Source organism: Crotalus tigris, unplaced genomic scaffold (genome assembly GCF_016545835.1).
Source record: "Crotalus tigris isolate CLP2741 ecotype Arizona unplaced genomic scaffold, ASM1654583v1 scf7180000024472.5447098, whole genome shotgun sequence".
In the NCBI taxonomy this organism is placed as follows: Eukaryota; Metazoa; Chordata; class Lepidosauria; order Squamata; family Viperidae; genus Crotalus; species Crotalus tigris.
The window spans coordinates 331820-350238 of NW_024100643.1; the positions used below are offsets into that span (position 1 = coordinate 331820).

Below are 18419 nucleotides of genomic sequence, written 5' to 3' on the forward strand. Positions count from 1 at the left end.
ACAGAACAAAAAACAACATATACAAAGAAAAAAAAAGTTAAACAATACATATATAAAAAAAAAAAAAAAAAAAAACCCCACCCCACACCCCTCCCAAAAACCCTCCCTTCCCCCCCCCTGAGCTTCCCAGAGCAGAATATAGGCTTGAGAAATAAAAAAAAAATAAAAATTAAATTAAAAACTTTATGTTTATATATATAAAAAAGATATCTATAATATATATAAAAATAAAACTTATGAAAAAGCTATATGATATTTTTGTATACCCAATCTAAATTGTATAAATTTTATCCATTTGTCCCAGATAGCAAAAAACTTCTCTTGCGTTTGTTGCTTTAAGAAAGCCGAAATCTTTGCCATTTCCGCCAGATAAGCTACTTTAAAAAACCATTCCTGCAATGTAGGCAAAGATTCCTTCTTCCAATATTGTCCAACTAACAGCCTCGCGGCTGTGATCAAATTTAACATCAATACAACCTCCTTTGTATCACAATCTGTAACAATACCTAACAAAAATAATTGCGGAGTAAATTTTACCCTCCTTCTAAAAATTCTCTGGATATTCCACCATATTTTGATCCAAAATGCTTTTATCTCTCTGCATGACCACCAAATATGATAATAGGAAGCCTCCTTATAACCACATCTCCAGCATTTAGGTTGCACGTCAGGGTACATGTAAGACATTTTTTGTGGATCAAGGTGCCATCTATAAAACATTTTATAAAAATTCTCCCTTAAATTCTGTGCTTGAGTAAATTTGACATTTCTCACCCAAATAATTTCCCAGGTGTCCAATGAAACTGGCTCACCAAAGTTCTGCGCCCATCTAATCATACAATCTTTAATTAGTTCCGTTTCTGAGTCCAATTCAACTAAAACCCCATAAATTCTCTTAATGTGGGTTTGTCTTTGATCCTTCAGTTGCTTAATAAGATTTTCATCTTCTCTAAGAAAACCCACCTTACAATCCATCTTCCATCTATCTAGTAGTTGCCTATATTGGAACCAAGAATAAGTAAAATTTTCTTGTGCTAATTCTTCCCGTGATTTTAATTGCCAGTTTTGTCCATCCCATTTAAGTAACTGTCTATAAGTCACCATATCCATTTTAACCCCTCTTTTTATTCCTTCTATCGCATGCCAAGGTATAGCCCATAATGGTACTTTAAAATCACTTTTATAATATTTTCTCCAGATCCTAAGTAAAGAAATTCTTAAAATATGAGATTTAAAAGCCCAATCTATTTTTTTATTAAATATTAAATAGGCATGCCACCCATAAAGTAAATCCCATCCCTCTAGGATATGTATCTGGAGATGTATATTTAATTAATTTTCTTCTATTTTAAAAGAGTTTAAAGTGTGAAAGCACTTTAAAGCAGTATCAGAAATCAATGTTTTTCTTATTCAGAGTCAAATTAATTTATTTTCACACTGATCTTTTCATTTCTAAGTTCTGGGCTTTGGCTATAGAACTGAAAATCAATCGTGTGTGTGTGTGTGTGTGTGTGTGTGTGTGTATATTTACAAAACTCACATTCTCTGTCTTTGCAGATCTTTCATTCATTTCATGTCATGTAGGACAAACATAGCTCAGCTTCCTCCTCTATTGTGCTAAATATCTTTTTAATATAACATAATCCTATGAATATTTATCCAAGAGTTTATCCAATTGTATTTAAGGCAGCTTACTTGTAGGATATTGTATGCAAGATTGCAACTTAAGTTATAAACCGAAAACTGTAATAATCTTCTTAGGAAAATAATAATAATTATAATAATTGCAATGACTGTGGTGAAAAACAAAATTATTCTGAGAGTTGGGTATCAGTACATTTTACCAGAGAATTCCTAGATCCTTAAGAATATTCCCCGATCTTTGAACATTACATTAAGGCTGTAATTGTTGAAGATCGATTTTTAAAATTTGGCTAATTGTTGCTTGTATCACGAGCTTTTTTGTAGAAAAACATGAATGCATGTCATACTTGAGTAGATAATTTTTGGAGCAAATTCTAAAATTAATCAAAATATCAATACCCCATATTGCAAAAAATCATTTCCAAAAAAGGATTTTATTTTAAAATTAGACCTTTAGCTTTAGGTAAACATACCTATAGATTTTGCAAAGAGAAAATGCTTCAGTTCATTGAAAAATGAAAAGATAAATAAATATATTCTATAAAAATAGATAATGCTGCAGTTTTCTTCCAGATGTGAATTCAAAAGTAAAATTAGAAAGATTAAGTTTCAGGAATACAAGCCAATGTATAGATGGAATTACACCTGTTCAGATACATATAAAAATATTTTCATTCATTTTCTCTGTACCAGTATGGAGTATATGAAACTCCTTTCCGACTCGGAGGGTGTCAGATTGACTTTTAAATGAAACGGGTTTATATGTATGTATGTGTGTGTATATATATATATATATATATATATATATATATATATATATATATATATATATATATATATATATGGGTTTAACACAGGGGTGTGTGTTAAATGTTGGGGGTTTTGTGACATCACCAGGTTAAAGTACCCAATCAGCTTGCACTCTGGAGAAAATTATTTAGTGGGGTGTTTCCTATAATATACTGTACTCAAGTCTCTTAAAGAAAGAAGCAGGGGAAAAAAGGTGGCCATGCCATGGATTTTGGTTGGTGTCTGGGGTGATTGAAAACCCTGCTTTTTGCAGTTCAGGGATGATTCTTTGCTCAAAGGCTTGCCTGCTTGTTTTTAAAGACTGGACTGATTAAGAAATGGAGATGGTAATTTCTTCGGTGCCCCTCCCGGGCAAATTTGATTCCAAGAAGAAAAGATATGAGGAGGGGGATAAGAAGGAGGAGATAAAATAACAGAGAGAAGGCATTTTTCTTCTGTGGACTTCTCTGGGGATGTTTACCGTAGAGAGTGGAGAAAGAAAGGGAGAAGAAAAGGCAGCTTTGGATCCTCAAGAGATGCATTTGAAAGGAAAATTTCTCACTCAACGATGAGTGGTTGATTGGGGGGGGGGTAGATGGGAAATGGGAAGGGGTTGGAAGAAGAGCCGTTTCTACTAGCTCCCCGCTGGCGGCCTCCCTGCCTACCTTTTATTTTTATTTTAAACATGTTTCTGACCTGCGGGATGGCCCCAGCTGCGGCTTCCGTTGCCACGTCCGTGGATTACAATGGAGATTTCCAAGCTGGTTATCAGGAAATCGACGGCATCAGTTTGGGTTACCTGCAGATTAACGGCACGAAGATGTTTGCTCTGACCCAGGTCTTCAGCGACCTTTTTAAGGACATTCCTCGGGCCGCCGTCAGCAAAAAAATGGAAAGCCTCAAGATCCAGAGTCGCCGGTGCGACCTGAAGGAGCTGCGCACTCTCAAAGCCATCCAGTCGGTGCCAATGCGCGCCGTCAAATGTTCGCTCATTTCCAAGACCGACCTGGAGGCCCTCTGCACCTCCTGCAAGGCCTTAACCCCCAGGAAGAGGAAAAGGAAGAGGAAAGTCAAAAGGAGGGAAGCCGAGGTCCTGTTCGATCGGCCCCGGTTACTACCGGCGTACGACGAACCCGACCACCACACCTTTCGTGCCAGTTTGGGTGCCGGCTGCGCCAAGCGCGAGGCACTCTTCGGAGCTCCATTTGCTAGGAGCTACGAGAAAGCTGCACCGCCTTCCAAAAGCTACAACCGGAACGGTAGAGCGCACCTCCTGGCCGGCGTCCTCCACGCTTACCCCGGGGATTTGCAATTCTTACACTCGGCTGTCAGGGCGCAAGGAACCAGTCCACCGCCTGGCGAGCCCGAGATCGGGCGCCCCAAGCGCTCCATTTGCGGCTGCCTGACCAAGAAAGGTCGCTCAGCCTCTATCACCGGCTCCAAGAGGCAAGGTACGTCGGCTGGCTATTCCAGTGATTCGGATTCCAGCGGCGCGTCAAGCCCGGCAAGTTCCAGCGATTCTTCGGAAGATGAGGAGGAGGAAGAGGATGACGACGAGGAGGACGAATCTTCCTGCAGTAGCGAGGACGGCAGCTCCTCCGGATCAGAAAGCAGTTCCCTATGCAGTGGCGACTCAGTGCAAAGCACGCGGTACAGACAGGCCGCCCTTCCCCGCATCCCTCCCCAAAATGCATCTTCCCAAGCCCTTCCCAGTGTGGCCAAAGCACTGCGCCCCGACCCGAACTTGCTCTTTTGGGCCAGGACGTTGCGCGCCTCCAGTTTGGAAAGTTTCAAGCCGATTCCTAACAGTACGCCCAAGGAGCTTCAGCAAGACAGACCTGAGACTCGGCATTCTTCAGTTTCCCCAGCCCGTCCGAACGGCCCTCAGCCAAAGAACGAAGACATCAGGGAGGCGTCGGAGTCGGGTGTCCAGGAGGGCGAAGAGGCCGATTTCCTGAGCATTTCCGATGGTGTCCGAGCCGGTGAGCAGGATAAAACTGAGGAAGCCGCGCTTCATCAGACCTCCGAGGAAGGATTAGGCAGAGGGGCCCATTTCGATAGGCTTATCAGGCAATCGAAACTCTGGTGCTATGCCAAAGGGTTCAACGTGGATGGGAAAGGCTTGCGCAGAGCCGATCAGGCCAAAGGGTGTTCTCCCGCTTCCAAAACTGGCCTCCTTAGTCTGGCCAACAGACCGCTGAAGGGGAGCAGCGACTCGGAAAGGGGTTCCAGGAGATGTCGAGTCGAGCAGGCCAAGGCCCCCAAGATTCCGAGGAAGAAGACCCCAAAGGGGGGCACCCCGCCTTGCAAACGCTTGCTCAGCACCAGTCCCGGCTCTGTAAGGAATCCATTTACTTTGATGGGCACTTTTCCATGTACACCCGCATTAGTCGTGGGTTCAGATGGGGATCTCTGTCCTGCATCGTCCTTGTGCGTCAAAGACTCCTGTGCCCTCTCCAAAACGCACCCACTTTGGACCTGGCAGCTGGGGGGTAATGCCATCCCCATGCCTCCCAGCCTGAAATTCCAGGGATATGGTTTTGAAGACTTTTAGATGAAAGATTTAAAGTAGTTATGTGCAACGATTTGTTTCGTTTATGGAGGGAACAGTGTGGATGGGAAAAGGAAAATAGAATATATTCTGTACAGAAAAAAAATGATCTTGCAATCTTAAGTATATATACTTGGAAATAACCTTTTTGGGTTCAGTGGCCTTTAATTGCAAGTCAGGTGATAATAGCAGTTGATGATGTTTAAAGTCAATTGCCCCAAAGTAGGACTGGCTGAAATAGATAAAAATGTTTTTAAAATAGAAAAAGTGCAATCAAATATATAATTATTCAGACAGAATTGTGGGATTTAATTATGTATAAGTGGCTGTAAGTTTGAAGCCTAAAAGTTTTCAAAAAAAGAATGGACTTTTGATTCCCAAATAGCTTGAGTTTTTTTTTTTTAAGAATCCTGAAAATCTCCCATCACATGAAATTCCTTTATTTATACCAGTGGCTTTATTTTAAACAGCCCATCCAGTCAGCAATTCTTAATAAAATTGCACACCTTTGAAAATATAAAAAATTAAATCTTACTTGACAGTAATTATAGGGAGCCAAAAGAAATGGTTAAAAAAATTATTGACAGTAAGAGAAAGTAGAAAATAAAGTTGAGTATAGATATTTAACTTTTATGCTTTAATTGGGGATATAGTGTTTTTGTTTATGTTGCACATTTATATTGTAGGGAGCTGCAATAACAATTAAGAAAAAAAAGATACAGGCAGTTGGAGAAAATCTGGTCTCTCCTTTCCTTTTAACATGCAGTGGTTTGTTCCATGCTGTGAAATTTGGAAAAGCTGTGTGTGTGCGTGTGGGGTGTTGTAGGGAATGAGAAAGTCTCTGGACAAGGCTCCCCTCCCCTTTCCCAAGTGAAAGACCCTCTCCTCTCCTCTCCCTCCCCCATTAGCAAAGTTAAAAGTATGCTCTCCTCCCAGCCCCCAACTTTCTTCCTTAATTTGGAAGAGAAATGGAATGGCCTTTCAACTGCAGCACATTAAACTCATCAAAGGATCACTCCCCTCCCCATTCCATTCACTTCCTGATTAAAACTTAAGCAAAGCCAATCTGATTACTTTATCCCCAATACCAGAACTTTTGAGAAAAAGAAAGGTCTCCACAGTAGACTTTTTTCTTCTCTTTCAATAAAGAAAAATATTTTAAACTAAAGTAGAAGCAAAGTCCTTATCTCTCCTGCATGAAGAAAAAAAAAGTTGCTTAAATTTTTGCATCATTTCAAACAATTATTTTTTGGTTAATAGATCCCTGACATTAGTAGCCCACGTAATATTCTGTTTATTTAAATATTTGCTGGAAAGAATAAATTGGGTCCAGGGGTAAATTTGAATGAATCACAGATGGACAATTTGATCTCCAAAGTGAAATGTAGAAAAGAGGAATTCTTTTGTCTTTGCCAGAGAAAACAGTGATCTCTTTCCCTCGTGCAAATAGTTCTTTATTGTTTCATATGTAATATACCCCTTTGTCTTCCAAGATTGCTCTGTGTCACAAAACTCAAATTCAAATTGAAATCTTCATCTCTAGAGTAAAAAACCTCTTATGACTGTAAGATATGTGTGTGTGCGTGTGTATGTATGCATGCATGCATGTATCTATCTATCTATCTATCTATCTATCTATCTATCTATCTATCTATCTATCTATCTATCTATCTATCTATCTATCTATCTATCTATCTTCAGTTTCAAAATCTTACATCAGGGAAGAAAGAGCTCAGTTGCCCATAAATAGATCTTGCTGCACAATCCGTAAAGACCACAGGCAAAAACATTGTTTAAAAGTGCAAAACAGTTTAATTAGGAGGTAAGTCCTCCTGGAATTACTGGACCTTAAATCCTTAAGTCTACATGATTTTATGTGTAAGTAAGCTATGCATCAACTGACCTTATTCCCAACTGTGCAGTCAAACAGTAACATATTTAGGAATCAGATACCAATATTTGTCTGGATCTATTATTAAAATAGGCTTTCCTGAAGAAGGGGACAAACCTTATTGGGGATGGCTGGGTGAAATGAATTGATTGAAATGTCAGATTTTATCTAGAAAGAAATTCCAGCACTTTGAATTTTACAAATTGATTACTAAGTGCAACAATGAAACAAACCAAATATGGAACGTATAGAAAATGTGTATGATTTTAAAAAATAAGACTCATATAGAAAACAATAACAAAAATACCACAGTACAATTTCTACTATTCCCCATCTTGGTTAATTGTACAGTATTTAAATTTTGCAGCTGAATTACACTTTTCTTTTTTTTTAGGTTGTGGTTGTGGTTATACTGTATTCTTGTCTACTTGAAAGTAAGAGGGATTGATAATAGAATCTTATTTCTAAATAAACCTGCTTAGGATTACTGGGTTAGTTATTTTCACTTTATAAGCCTGCTTTTTTGTTAAGTGGGAGATGTTTTATTGTCAAAATAGCTCTCAGTGAAGAAAAGGAGATATTCTGTTTTTTTCAAAAAATCAGGGCAATGCAGTGTCCTTAATGTAGTTCGCATTCATTGTGTTTATGCAGAAGAGTTGTCCATTGAATTGTGTGAGTCCCAAATATTTGAAAGCAACAAAGAAAGAATAAGAAAACCTGGTTATTCCTAGGGGCATTACATAACTTAAGGCTTTGTGTAAAATAACTGAATTAAGAATTTCCTGACTGTCAGCTCTCTCTCTCCCCTCCCCCTCCCCTCCCCCTCCTCTTTCCCCTGGTTTTGGGCATTTATTTGGTATGAATTAGCTTTGCTAATGTTAAATCTTCATCCTGGTTCATCCAAGCTGGGAATAAATAAGCAAAAATAGGACAATAGAATTTTCAGGAAAAAAATTATAGATCATTATCTTTGGAATTCTTTCCTGATGGGTTAGAAAAGCAGACAGACCCCTTGGTGTGTGAATGTGAAAGAAAGCAAAGAGAAAGGATCATTTTTGCAGTTGTCTACACTTTCTTTAAAGAACCCCCTACTCAAAGCTAACCCAGCCCAGTCATTTTATTTTAGTGTTCAAAATATGACTTCAATTTTGCTTATGATAAAGGAGGGAGTCCTGTATTTGCCAAGCAGAATGCAGCATTAGTTGCAGGCTGACTATTCAAAGGAATGTGGAATTTGATGGAAGCCAAATATTGACATACCCCTTCAGTTTCTCTCCTGAACTTCTTACTGAGCTTTGCAAATAGGAGGCACACAAATGAAGAGAAAAAGAAAAGAGATCTAAAATAATGTATAAAGAATTGGTTAAAATGGGGAAAGGGGAATGCTTCTAATCTTACATTTGCACCATAATCTAGTTTCTGTATTCAGGAACAGGTCTGAAGGACCCATCTGTTGTAGGGTATTGATGCTGAAGAGAGGTGTGGATATGTGGGTGTGAGTGTGTATGAGACAGAAAGAGAAATTGCACCCCCATGGTGCAAGGCATGCTTGTTCCCTCCCCAATACAACCAAGCTTGCATTGCTTTTCTCCAGACAGTGCTGTGTTGTATAAACACCCTTCTGGTTCTCTGGATCAAGATTTAGTTGCAACATTGCTCACCCCACTCATTCTTTACATAAAATAAACTTAAAATATTAAAATATTTAAAAAGTAGTAAATAAAAAAGAGGCAAGGACAATTGGCAGGAAAAAAAAATCTTTTTTGTATATTCAGCCAAAATAACCTCACCTCTACTTAGTCAAACCGACCTATTCAGCTTCCCATAATCATTTTGTTCTGTGTAAAAGCTACTAGCGTGTTCTGTCACACAAACCTCTAGTAAATGATTTGGAGCTGAATTGTTCCCAGTCATTTCAGTAGAGATCCTTCCATTTTGTACTGAAATGCTCAGTTGCTAGTTCATAATTCTTAAAAATGAAAATGCCCCCTTAAGACATGCAAACATCATATAGTGGTATTCACACTTGTTTGTACATGTCGAGCAGAACCATGTATGCCATACAAATACAAATATTAGAAGTAGATGTAAAACCTTAGTATGTGTATGTGCAAATTAATGTGGAAAAATAGATTTTCAAACAATGAAAATACTGACGTTGCAAACACAGGTGAGTTAGTCTAACTGAATCAGAGGACTAACTTTTCTGTAAACATGCTATAGAATTACAATATTGGTTTTTCAGTACTTTATGAGAAACTTTAGTTGATTACAGTATAGGATAGCCTAACTCTAAATATTGTGAATGTATATGTACTGGTGCTTATGTGGTTTACAGTACATGTATTGGACTGCACCTATGCATTGCCAGGAAAGAAACAATGACATAGACACCTAAACACACAAAAAATATTATAAAATTAAATGAGCCCTCTACTGAAATTTATGTGAGAACAAGCTTTGCAGGTAATCAAGTTTTGTATTCTGAGTGGAATGGAGCTGCTTTATGTATGAGATTTGTGTGGGTGTAGGTGTGTAAATCATTGTGATATATCAGCTTAAACTGCATTTACAATTGATGTTCAGAGTATCAATAGGAACATTTTCACACATGACACAGAATGTACATTTGAGCTTGTAAGTATAATGCAAATACAATCCCACATTTCTTAGCATGCATAGTGGGTTTAAATCTGGCTCTATTTTTCTATTTTATGTTCACAGCATTTACATGTATTGCAAGGGAGGCTCCAGAGAACTTCAGAGTTGTGTATAGAAAATCCTTTGTCTCTAATGTCATGTTTTGATACTGCATTCAAAATTCTCAGGGCTACTCAGTAAATTATTGATATGTTTTTCAAAATTTTCTGGGATAGTCTAACTACAGCTACTAGATTTTGATTTCCTTGCATGATACCTCAGATCAGTCATCTCTGTAGAAATAACAATTTTTCTACAAATAGATACCATTTAAGGTATGGAGGAAAAGTGATTTATTTACCCTATCATTTGTACATTCAAGGCAGTAGGCACTCAAAATTACAACAGAAACTTTTAATGTCATGCATGTAAACACAAAGAGATACAGGGGATTTTTTAAAGTTAAATTTTAAAGCTTGTTTTCAAAAGTGGACATTAGTTAGTGATTCTCATGCAATGTTCTGCTAAAATATGATTTGTTAGTTTTGGATTTAGAGATAAATGTGAAGCCATACATAAAGGCTTATAACATTATCTACAAGCCAAGAACCCACAGATTGATCTACAAATCCTGGTTCAGGGTTAGGTGTCATTTCAGCTATACCTTTATGGTATTTTTATTTCAGGCACATAGACCTTAAAAAGAAGCACTATCTAGAGAGGCATTAAAAGTTAGATTTAAGTTAGCCAGGCGAAGCTACAATCATATCATATTCAATACACTTATCATGGAGTAAAAGGTGAGGCTTCCCTTGATCTGAGCTTGATTCCTAGTGACATATTGGAACATACAGAAGTGATTTTCCTTTTCCTTTTTCTAGAGACTTTTTTTTAAACTATTCCAGTTTATCTTATAGACCAGGTTCTAAAAAATTTGGTTTGAAATGCTTATTTCCTTTTGATCAGTCTGGAAACTTGGAGAAGTTAATTATCAATCTTGTTTAACTAAATGAGTTGGAAGTAAGGATATATTGTGTATTGGCTAGTGCAACCTGATGGATGTAAACATGGATAATTAGAGGCCTTTCTTGCTGAAAATTCCAGAGTTGCATTATTGAATAGGACTTTTTAATCCCAGGAAATAAATATATTTTAAAGAGGTCATCTGGAGTTCAAAGGAATATTTTCAAACATCTTGCATGATCCTGGCGTCTCTGTGATATGCACTGACTTGCTGCTTTCAGTGAAACATATTTCTAAAAACATGATTGAATACCATCTTAAATTCAAGTATACTGTTTAATTTGTTCCAAACTGCAGGCAATATGGCCTCAGATTTTTACTGGAAAATAGACCTCTTATTTTTAAGTAAAGATATGTTAAGCAAGATTAACAAATGAAACTATTGTGGGTCAATACCTACATTGTTGAGAAATTGTGAAAAATGATATGGATCATACAAATCTTAGAACAAAACTGTAATCATATGAGAAATTTCTTTCTATCCTTATGTATCCTTTCTACTATGAAAAATACTCATATGCAGAGAGTAAGGAATCTGATATTGATTAAAGATTAAAATAACAAAGGGAAAATATGTTTTTCAGATAAAAAAAGGAGGAAACATTGTTTCCATTTAGGACACGCATTTCCTGCAAGAAGTCTTTAGTGCAAGATGTACTTTTTTTATGGTACAGCTCATAGGGCAGAGTGCTCACTGATGTTTGGACCCAAGTACAGTAAATGCAAGCACTCTCTTGGGAACAGACTCCTTCCACATCATATATCCTTCTAGAGGATGACAATTACTTTAGAATTCACTTTGGCCTGTAATGGGGGTATCCCAAATGGGCACAAGATGGAGAAAAAAAAAAAAAAGGATTTATCAAGATTGGTAGTATTGTTGAATCAGTCAATCTTTTAAAATGGGAAACTTTCTCTATAAAAGGGGGAAGGAAACAACCACCTATAATAAAGTTCTTTTAAACTATAATATCTCCAGTTGGGGGGGGGGTTGCTTTTCAAGGCATTGTTTCATTGCAGAGAAAAGATTCCAAACAGAATTGTTTTGAAGATTAACACATATCTTTCCCAGTTGTTTTTACATAGCTGGCTAGATAGCATGAGGTAGAATTTCTGTTTTCATTTAAATAATTTGAAGCCACTCAAGAAAAAGATGGGAAAATCAACTTGAAGGAAGCTTATAAGGATGTGGAAGGCAGGGAGGTGAGGTTGAGTGGTTAAGTGGAAGAGGAAGCATACAAGTCTCCCTCTCTCTTTTGAAATTGAAATGTAAAGATATTTACATTTCTCCATGTTTAAAGAAAAGAAATGATCAGTACCTACAAATAAAATAGCATCCTGTGAATTGCTTTACTAATTCCGGTTGGTTGTATCTGAATTTGAAAGAATTTAGATTAAAGGGTAGAACTTTCGTTGGAAAGTTCCCAAACATAATTCTCTGAATCCTATGAACTAAAAAAGATAAATTTTAAGAAGAATAGAAACTATTTTTTTTCCCCAATAAACAATATTTTTTCTTACAAACTAATTCTCCCTTTTGACTGTGTTTAGAAAGAAGTGAGAGAGGTTTGTCTTGGAACACAGCTAGCAACAAAAGCACAGTGAATTAGCATTTTCACCTTTGTTTCAATACAGAAGTGTTGGACAACTGGTTATGATGGAAACTGTAATACAACACTACTGAAATATGCCTTGTTACTGGAAGATTGTACAAAAGAGAAAAGAGCATTTTTCTTTCTCATCTCCTTCAAGCTAGCTGGAAGAGAAGGGGCATAAAGGTAGGCTTTATATAAATGAATTTAAGTTGTATGTACTGTATATAAACTGTATATACTGTATAACCTTCACCGTGCAATCTGGAACCCTAAGAAATAAAACAATGTATTTTTAAACAACAAAAAAGTGTGTGTTCGACTTTTTAAAATAGAGACATTGATCATATTAGGCTACAGAAGGATTTTTTGTGTGTTAAGTTAGTAATCCCACTTTCTACTTAGATATAAAACAACTGAAATGACTGCTGGATCAAGACTGAAATCTTGGTTAAATTAGGCTTGCTGAAACCAGTGTCATTATAAAGTTTTTACATTGATCCTGGGATTATAATTTAAGTATTGAGAAAGTTAGATTCAACTCTGTTTTATTTGTGGAAAACACATGAATGTTACACTAACCTTTCATATTTCAAGCAACATTTGTGACAGCATATTTGGTACTGATTACAAACTTGTTGGCTTGTTTGAATTGAACATTTGTAATTCTTAAGTGGTCAGCGATATTCCAAATGAATTATCTACAAGATGAATATTTTCATATTGTTTTCCAACATTTAAAGATATAATCATCCTCTTACTTCTCAATTTGCAGATTAGAAGAGTTCCAACTTCTAATGCTCTGTCCTGTTAATACTAAAGAATACTAGCATTCTTTTTATTAAAACCAATAGTTCCATTACTTTGGTAATACTTTGTCTGTTCGTTGTTAAGAATTAAACATGGCTGCTCTTTACAATTCTACAATCTGCTATTTGGATGTGTTCACCAGTTGTGCTGATTTCCAATCCTGTCCCTTGTTGCAAAATAACTAGTGAACTGAATTTGGGATTAGCCTGTTTCTTGATACAATTAAAGAAGCTGAAAATAAAATGCAGTTACTATAGATAAGTAAAATGTGTATCAGATAGTTTTATTTTCAGAAATTAATAAGAAATGACAATACAAGGAATCTGATGTTTTTTGGGAGGGGAGACAAAAAGTATACCACATCATTGTAAGAATAGCATGTAATCCTCCATGAAAACAAATAATTCAATGTACAGATTTCTTCAATTTAGTGTCTTCTAAGACATGTAGGATTCTCATAATTCTGATATAGCATAGCAATTTGAAGATACCAAGTCAATGAAAAATACATTAAAAGTCATGCTAGCCTGTGATTTAGCCAACCTATTGAATAAGTCATAATTAGCTGAATTTATTCAACACTCTGTGCAATAAACTAGGGCTTGCAAGCCAAAACTTCAATTAGGCAAACAAAGCTCCACCTCATTTTAGTTTAATGCAGTATCTCACTGAATTCTTGGTAGATTGGAGCTGGGGGAAACAGGTTCAGTCTTCTTATAGAACCTGTGAAGTTCATTGGACAATTTTGGAGTCTATTGTTCACATACATGTACAGGCTAAAAGATGCTAAACTATGGTTTGCTTAACCATTGTTAATTGAATTTGTTTTGGGAGATCTATAACCTAGTGTGTGGGTGTGTTGGAGAGACTGCTTTGGTTTATCAATCTGTTTTAACCCAGTATACAGTTGTATGCACAGCCTAATTCTTGTAGAATTAGAAAAAGCAACCAGAAATATGTCTCAATCTTTTGCAGAATCTGTGGAACAAAATATTAATAAAGTAATTAGCATATTTAGTTTGAATTAAACTTCAGTAAATTAGTTAAATTGCATCTTTAGCATAGAAGAAAGTGGGCTAAAATAATTTTGGATCAAATGTACATTCTTATTTTTTAAATTCATTTTGCAGAGGAGCAAAATAACATCAAGAAAGAAAAAGAGAGATCTAAGTATCTTTACTTTACTAACTAAATTAACTTACTGTAATTAACTTACCATAATTCTTTGACTCCAATTGTTAAAAGAAAGGATAATCTTTATTTCTGACTGATATCTATAGTTCACAATGTATGTAGAATTGTTAGGTTTAGCTGCTATATGAAGGAGGTTCTTCCTTATAAAAGGCTTTTCTCAAAATGGGAATATAGCATACTTAGGCATTTCCTAATTGATTATACTTCGGGTTTTTTGTAGCATTGTAAATGTTGCAGAAGAGAAATGAAATAATTAAATGGAAATTAATAAACACATCTATCTGATTTTTACTCCCAAATCTATAGGAAATATTTTTGAAAGTTCTGAATCCTTGTAGAACAATTTTCACATCCTTTAAGTTTTTTGATTTAAGAGAAACACAATAAGCTAAACTAAAAAAAAGGGGTTAGATCCAAATAGTGAGGAAGAATAAGTTGAAAATTCAAGAGCAGTGTACATCTCAGGATACATTTGCTCAGCTGGAGGAAATTCATTTTATCAGTTACAATGGAAGTGCTGTTTTTTTTATTTTAAGCTGATTCGAGAAAAACATGGGAATTGCTTTATCACCTCATTATCCACAGGCCTTGTCATTCCCTGTCATCAAGCAGCTTTTTCCTTCCCCACAGGATTCAAAGGACATATTTTGTACTCAATAGAGGGAGAGGCAGTTTGGACAGGTGGGTTGCAACATGGAGAAATAGGAAAACAATATTTACAGTATTAGGGTTCGAAAACAGACATTTGTATCACGGTATTTTAGAAAGCTATTGCCTTTTCAGTTTTGCCCCAAATCCCTACTTACATTATTGAATGAATATGAATCTATGTTACAAGGTAAGGATGATTAAGATGGTGGCCCACTTCACATATCCCACTGAATTATAACATGGCTTGATTGGTTTTGGTTACTATGTGGTATGAACACTACCAACTACAGCTTATTCAATAAGCTAAGTTTAAACAAAACATGAACTTATCAATACGAGGTACTCTGAGCACATGAAATGTATTATATAAATGCTAACAATTGCTATATTTAATCTAATATTAGAAAATAAGTATTTACTTGTTCACAGTGGTATTTACTATAATAGTAGAAGGACGTGAATATTAATTTGGTTTACTTTGTTTTTAAGGACAACAATTATATATCATTGAAAACTTCAACTTCACTTAAAAAAATTCTGAAATCTAGCTTTCGAAAGAAAAGCATATAATCCAAATCTATCATCCGCAACTGAAGCAAGGTTTTTGAGCTGCGTCCCCCCCAGAATATTTTTCTCAACCCTAATTGAAGAAATTCATGCTTTTATTACATTCTGCTTTGAAACATTTTGAAAATAAAAAGACTAGAACTGTGAGATGTGATTAATTGTTAACCCTCCTGGAGCAAAACTTCAAGCATGATCACAAATTACATTTTACAACCACATTTCACAAAAGGAGGCTTTCCCATTTCATGCACTGTGTTTAGCAGCCAGGTTATGGCCTCAAATGCAAGCCATCTCTCTGATAGCCAAAGAAATGGGAAAGACTTGGAGCCCACTGAAAGGAAGAAATGCTGCGGAAGAGTGCTTCGCTCAGGGGACTATCTTTCTTAAGGAGGCCCTCATTTCTTTGCGTTTCTTTGTGGTTTTGATTATTAATCGCAATTTGGATACATGCAGAGGAGTAGATTAATAGGAGATTTCATTCTATGTGGGTAGTCAGTAAATACATTTCCAGAGCTGTCTATTAGTTATATGGCCACTTTGGGGAGGAAACATTTTCTCTATCTTTATCCTGGTTTAATAAATGTCAGAGACGTTTTTTCCAGAATAAAAAAAAAAAAGAGTTAACTGGTGAAAGATTGGAGGAAAGAAGAGAGGAGGGAAGGGGTGCAGATTCCTTATTTGATTTAATTGTCAGTGATAAATTAGATAAAAGCAAGTTAAAAGAGTCAGGCCTTGGAGAGGGGAGAAGGAGAGCCTCAGTCTCCTTAATCTTGGAGTGGTTGAGGGATCATAGTGTAATTTGGGGAGAGGGGGTTGAAGGATTATTTTTCCTTAAAAGTCTTCATTTATTATGTTTACATAAAGTCAGGAGAGGATTTGGGAACAATGATTTCTGGCTAGGACATGGGAAGTGGTGTCTATGTTTGCCCACTTGTGTGTCTGTGTATATGCATGTGAACAACACACACACACACACACACACACACAGGGGCTCACATGCCCTTGATGGTTTATCAATCTCTGATGAGATTGAATGAAATGTACCCTTAAACCCACACCCCAGAAAAAACTTTTATTTTCTTGCAAATAACTGAGGGGGGGGGGAAGAGAGAGAGAGAGAAAGAGAAAACCAAAAATCTCACAACCCCCTAACCCCAATAATCAGCCTGGAATTTTAACTTCAGGCTGCCAAGGTGTTATTTTTCCTATATCTGTGCTGTTAACATCTGCATGTTAATAGCTCAATGGACCCAGCTTAGGCAAATTGCAAGGAATTTACCTTAAATGAGGCCATATGGAAATAAAAGGGAAAACATGAAGGAAGGAAGGAAGGCAGGAGGGAAGGAAAGAAGGAAATGTTCTCAGAACAAATCTTCAACAAAGCTGGATCTCCTTGGAAAAAGACCTTTGAGAAACTTGAAAAAATTGAGATGTTATTAAGAATAAAATAATGCACCTTTAAAATGAATGCCTCTTACTTGTCCTATTTTCCATTTAGTCTATTTTTTATCATTTTTCATTCATTGCCTGTTTGTTTTCATTTTAAAGTACTTTTCTTTTAATTTTAAAGTACAGTTAGAACAAAAAGAAAACATAATGTAACAAGCCTTCTCTTAACTAGAGCAAATTCCAATGTGAGTGTCTTTATAGCATAATCTTTGGTGTGGAAAGACAATTTTATCAAGATTAAGAGCTTATAATATATTTTTGTTTGATGTTTCTATGGTGCCACAAGATTTGTAATATATCAGTACAATAGCAAAAGATATGCAATCAAAAATTGAGCCAAGTACTAACTGAAAGTCAAATATTAGAGCAAATGCTCAAATGAGTTCCCCAAACAGCATAGCTCTATTTAATGATATTGGTGGGTGATGGTGAGGGAGGTGAATGATGATGATAGGAAAGGGAAACCCATAATCATATACAAATAAAAACAAGAATTAGAACCTTTAATATGCAACATGTTGACAAGCAGTAATATTAAATTTGTAATTAGCCACATCAACAGATCAATGTGCGTGTTTATATTGGATCATAGAGTCCATTTGGGAATTTATATGCAAGGTGTGCTAGTACTGTAGCCAGAAGCTATACACAAAGAACTGTTTCTGTTTGTTTAATTGCCATACATGTATGACTGTCTTCCAAAAGAGAAATACATATTCTCTATCTCTCTTTAAAAAAACAACAGTCAGTTTGGAAGGAAATCCTGGTATTTCCCTCCTCTGACCTAAAATACGTGTTTCTTTTTGTCTTTCTTGAATACTTTTTATTACAAAGAAAATCTAATTGCCCGCTTAGCTTCTGTGATTGTTTTTACAATTTGGTTCTAATTATGTTTACTCAGAAACAAGTCCTTTTTGCTTTTCATAAGCATAATCAAATGACAGCATCCATCTTACACAATACCCACAGATTCAAGAAAAATGCTATCCTTTATTGCCAAAAGTCCATAAACTTTTCTTCCCAAATCTTCTTTTTTTCTGCATATCTTCTTTGTTTAAAATGCTAATATTTTCGACAAAGCTGCAAGGCACCTTGTCCCATGTGAAATCATTAGCAAAGTTTCTTTCTCACTTGATATGAAAAATGATTCTGAACAATGAAGGGTACACAGGAAATAAATGGCATACATTTGCTATAAAGCAAGACCAGCATGTAACAGCTACATTCAACATGTTTTGCTAAGCCATGGCTCATACTTTAACCATTGTTTGTAGACTAACCATGCTTTCTCAGCTCATACATAACACTTTATCAAAGAACGTGTGGGACATGCTTTTTTCCTCTGCTATCTAAAAGCTCATAAATAAGGATGATCCTACAGCATAATCATATACATTTTTTATTTCTTTCCTATATAAGAAAGATAGTTTGTTTCTTACTATAGATACCATAATGTCATGGGTACAAGGATTGACTTTTCTTATGAAAATCATAAGATATTCTTATGGTAAAGCAAAAATATGTTTGTAACTGTAGTTGCATAAAGTTTATTTGAAAGTTAAGGCATTGATTTCATTTGTTCCGTATTGGAAATTAGTAGGAAATTCTTCTACTAGTG

The 18419-nt window shown here is 36.0% G+C and overlaps 1 protein-coding gene across 2 annotated transcripts; it reads left to right on the forward strand.

The window, feature by feature from the left end:
* The first annotated feature begins 2534 nt into the window (after positions 1–2534).
* Positions 2535–12425, forward strand: LOC120303523 (elongin BC and polycomb repressive complex 2 associated protein). Of its 2 annotated transcripts, XM_039333170.1 has the most exons (2): positions 2535–4771; positions 12174–12425. In XM_039333170.1, exons 1-2 carry the CDS (start codon positions 3029–3031, stop codon positions 12312–12314), a joined length of 1884 nt encoding a protein of 627 aa, XP_039189104.1. In that variant the 5' UTR covers positions 2535–3028; the 3' UTR covers positions 12315–12425. The 2 variants fall into 2 exon arrangements, with proteins under 2 accessions (XP_039189104.1, XP_039189102.1); XM_039333168.1 differs by having other exon boundaries at positions 2535–12313.
* Positions 12426–18419: the final 5994 nt, after the last annotated feature.

Bases quoted from the DNA above. Each gene is read 5' to 3' on its own strand.
- LOC120303523 (XM_039333168.1), top strand. From the start codon at position 3,029: ATGGGAAATGGGAAGGGGTTGGAAGAAGAGCCGTTTCTACTAGCTCCC.